Source organism: Frankliniella occidentalis, unplaced genomic scaffold, assembly GCF_000697945.3.
Source record: "Frankliniella occidentalis isolate FOCC.00 unplaced genomic scaffold, Focc_3.1 Scaffold5413, whole genome shotgun sequence".
Taxonomy (NCBI): Eukaryota; Metazoa; Arthropoda; class Insecta; order Thysanoptera; family Thripidae; genus Frankliniella; species Frankliniella occidentalis.
In genome coordinates this window covers 1-2,086 of record NW_026272455.1, presented here as the reverse complement: position 1 = coordinate 2,086, position 2,086 = coordinate 1, and the positions used below count along the sequence as shown (strand labels likewise).

Here is a 2,086-nt window from a genome sequence, read left to right as displayed (position 1 = left end):
AAAATGTTGATTTGCACCAAGTTTATAGCCACATGCGTGTTATTATTTCTACAGGACGACCCGGCCGTGACCGAGATAACAGCCACCGCCGCCCCTGCCCCAGTGCCGAGGGGCCGATCTCTCGTGGTAAGCTACAAGAACCAGCTTCTAACGCCTATGCCGCAGGGATAAAATGCATAATACAAATCATTTTAATGCAGCGAAGATCAGCCATACTATTCACCACATTGCCTGATCATTAACGGGGTTGCCAATACGATCTTACTAGCATTGGGATTCGTGCGTCATTCTTATTCTTTCTCTGTTAGCATGGAAGGCATTTATTTTGCATGAAGGCTAGTTTCACAACAAAACTTCTTGCTCTGTCCAATCATTTTCCTTCGTCATTTGGCCTCTGGCCCTCATACATCACCTCCATCCACTTCGCATGTCATGACAGGGCTTCGACGAGCCCTCGCTCTCCTCCAAGACGCCCGTGCTCGTCTTCGCCGAGTCCATGACTACCAGCTCGCCAGGAACGTCCTCGACGGCAAGGTGGATGACGACCCTGGACCCCGTTCTCGACCCGACGACCGTAGACGTATTCCAGACGACGCGAATGTCTGACGGTGAGGACGTGATCCCAAAAGGAAGAACGACCACGAAGAGAGCTTCGGAGACGACAACGGCGGCTGCAACTACAACAACTGAAGCAACTTTGACAACAGCCAAGTCATTTGCAACCACAACTACTGGTCAGGTAGTCACGGTCACCAGTCCAAAACCGACTACGAGCACTACTACAACCACCTCAGCTCCGCCGTCTACTACCACCACTACTTCAACAACTACAGCTGGGCCGTCTTCTACCACTACAACAACGACAGCTCTGCCGTCCACTTCCACTTCGAGGCGGCCTGCCACCACGACAGTAAAGCTGCCTATCACAACGACCGACAAGCCCACTGCTCCGTCCACTTCTACCACAACTACCACCGAGCGATCAACTACCATCTCCACCTCAACAACTGTCACTGAACCTCCCCCATCTACAACAATTTCCTCCACATCCACTCCGTCATCAACAACAACAACCACCACCACTCAGCGACCTCTGAGTCAGGTGACTACGAAGCCACCATCAACACCGAGCTCCTCCAGCCGGTCTGGGAAGCAGCTTTCGCCGCCTACAACCGCGTTGCCCAGGACGACTCCGCGGCGAGGGACGACCACGACGAGGAAGTCGGCGACCACGAAGCGCACGACTCCCTTCACCAGTACGACGAGCACCACCACAACTGTAACCAGCCCCTCCACGCCTCCGACCAGCAGTGTAGTGATGGCCGACGTCTCTGAAGAAATGACGACGTACAGGACAACACACGTGCAAAAGGTCACCAAGGAAATACCTATGCTGCCTGAGGACTTCTCTTTCCTGAATAATTTGGTTAGTAGTGATTGCCGCTGAAATACGCCACTGCTGCAGAGGTACAGTAATTTGTATTTGTTTTCTACCTTCCCACCTGGAGGTAAAAGAATGCCATTCATGTGGTTTGCATGTCCCGTAGCCATCCACCATCCCTTCCACATTCTATCCCACATTTAACCCTATTCATAACCCATTGATCGTTTTGTTTTTTCATTCGTGCTCGAGCACTTGGCGTCAGCCCGGCCACGTGGGGGTGGCGGGCGCCGCGCCGGGCTGTCTGTCGTCCGTACAAATGAGCGTGCATGCCTTGCATGGTGTGGGGGATTCAAATTTTTTGTTACAGGGTTAGACAGCCCAGTGTGTGTGAGAAGAAAGTGAATGGAGATGAGTATATATAGTGTTGGAAAAGTTTCCAACAAATTCTTGCGGTCCCCTTACGAAGAACTTTCCCCGAGGTGTTTTTCCCCGCCGAAACGATCGTCCGCTTTTAGATACGCCCCTTCGTGTAAAACCACCTGTAATTTTGACTCTACCCACCGGGAACGCCGTAACAAGTGCAGAGTTCTGAAGTGCTTAGGCTACGCCAACCAAAGCGCCTGCCACGCACTGGGTAGGCCGACCCGCCAAGCAGCTGTGTGGAGCTGGTGGCCCGCCCTGGGTGCTCCGGGAGGGGGGGGG

The 2,086-nt window shown here is 53.1% G+C and overlaps 1 protein-coding gene across 1 annotated transcript; it reads left to right on the top strand.

The window, feature by feature from the left end:
- Window positions 1-54: 54 nt before the first annotated feature.
- On the top strand, window positions 55-2,069 carry LOC127752232 (uncharacterized; the record flags this gene model as incomplete). Its single annotated transcript, XM_052277009.1, has 2 exons — window positions 55-126; window positions 440-2,069. Coding segments are annotated over 2 exons (1,080 nt in total), but the record flags the coding sequence as incomplete, so codon positions are not given.
- Between the last annotated feature and the right edge of the window lie 17 nt (window positions 2,070-2,086).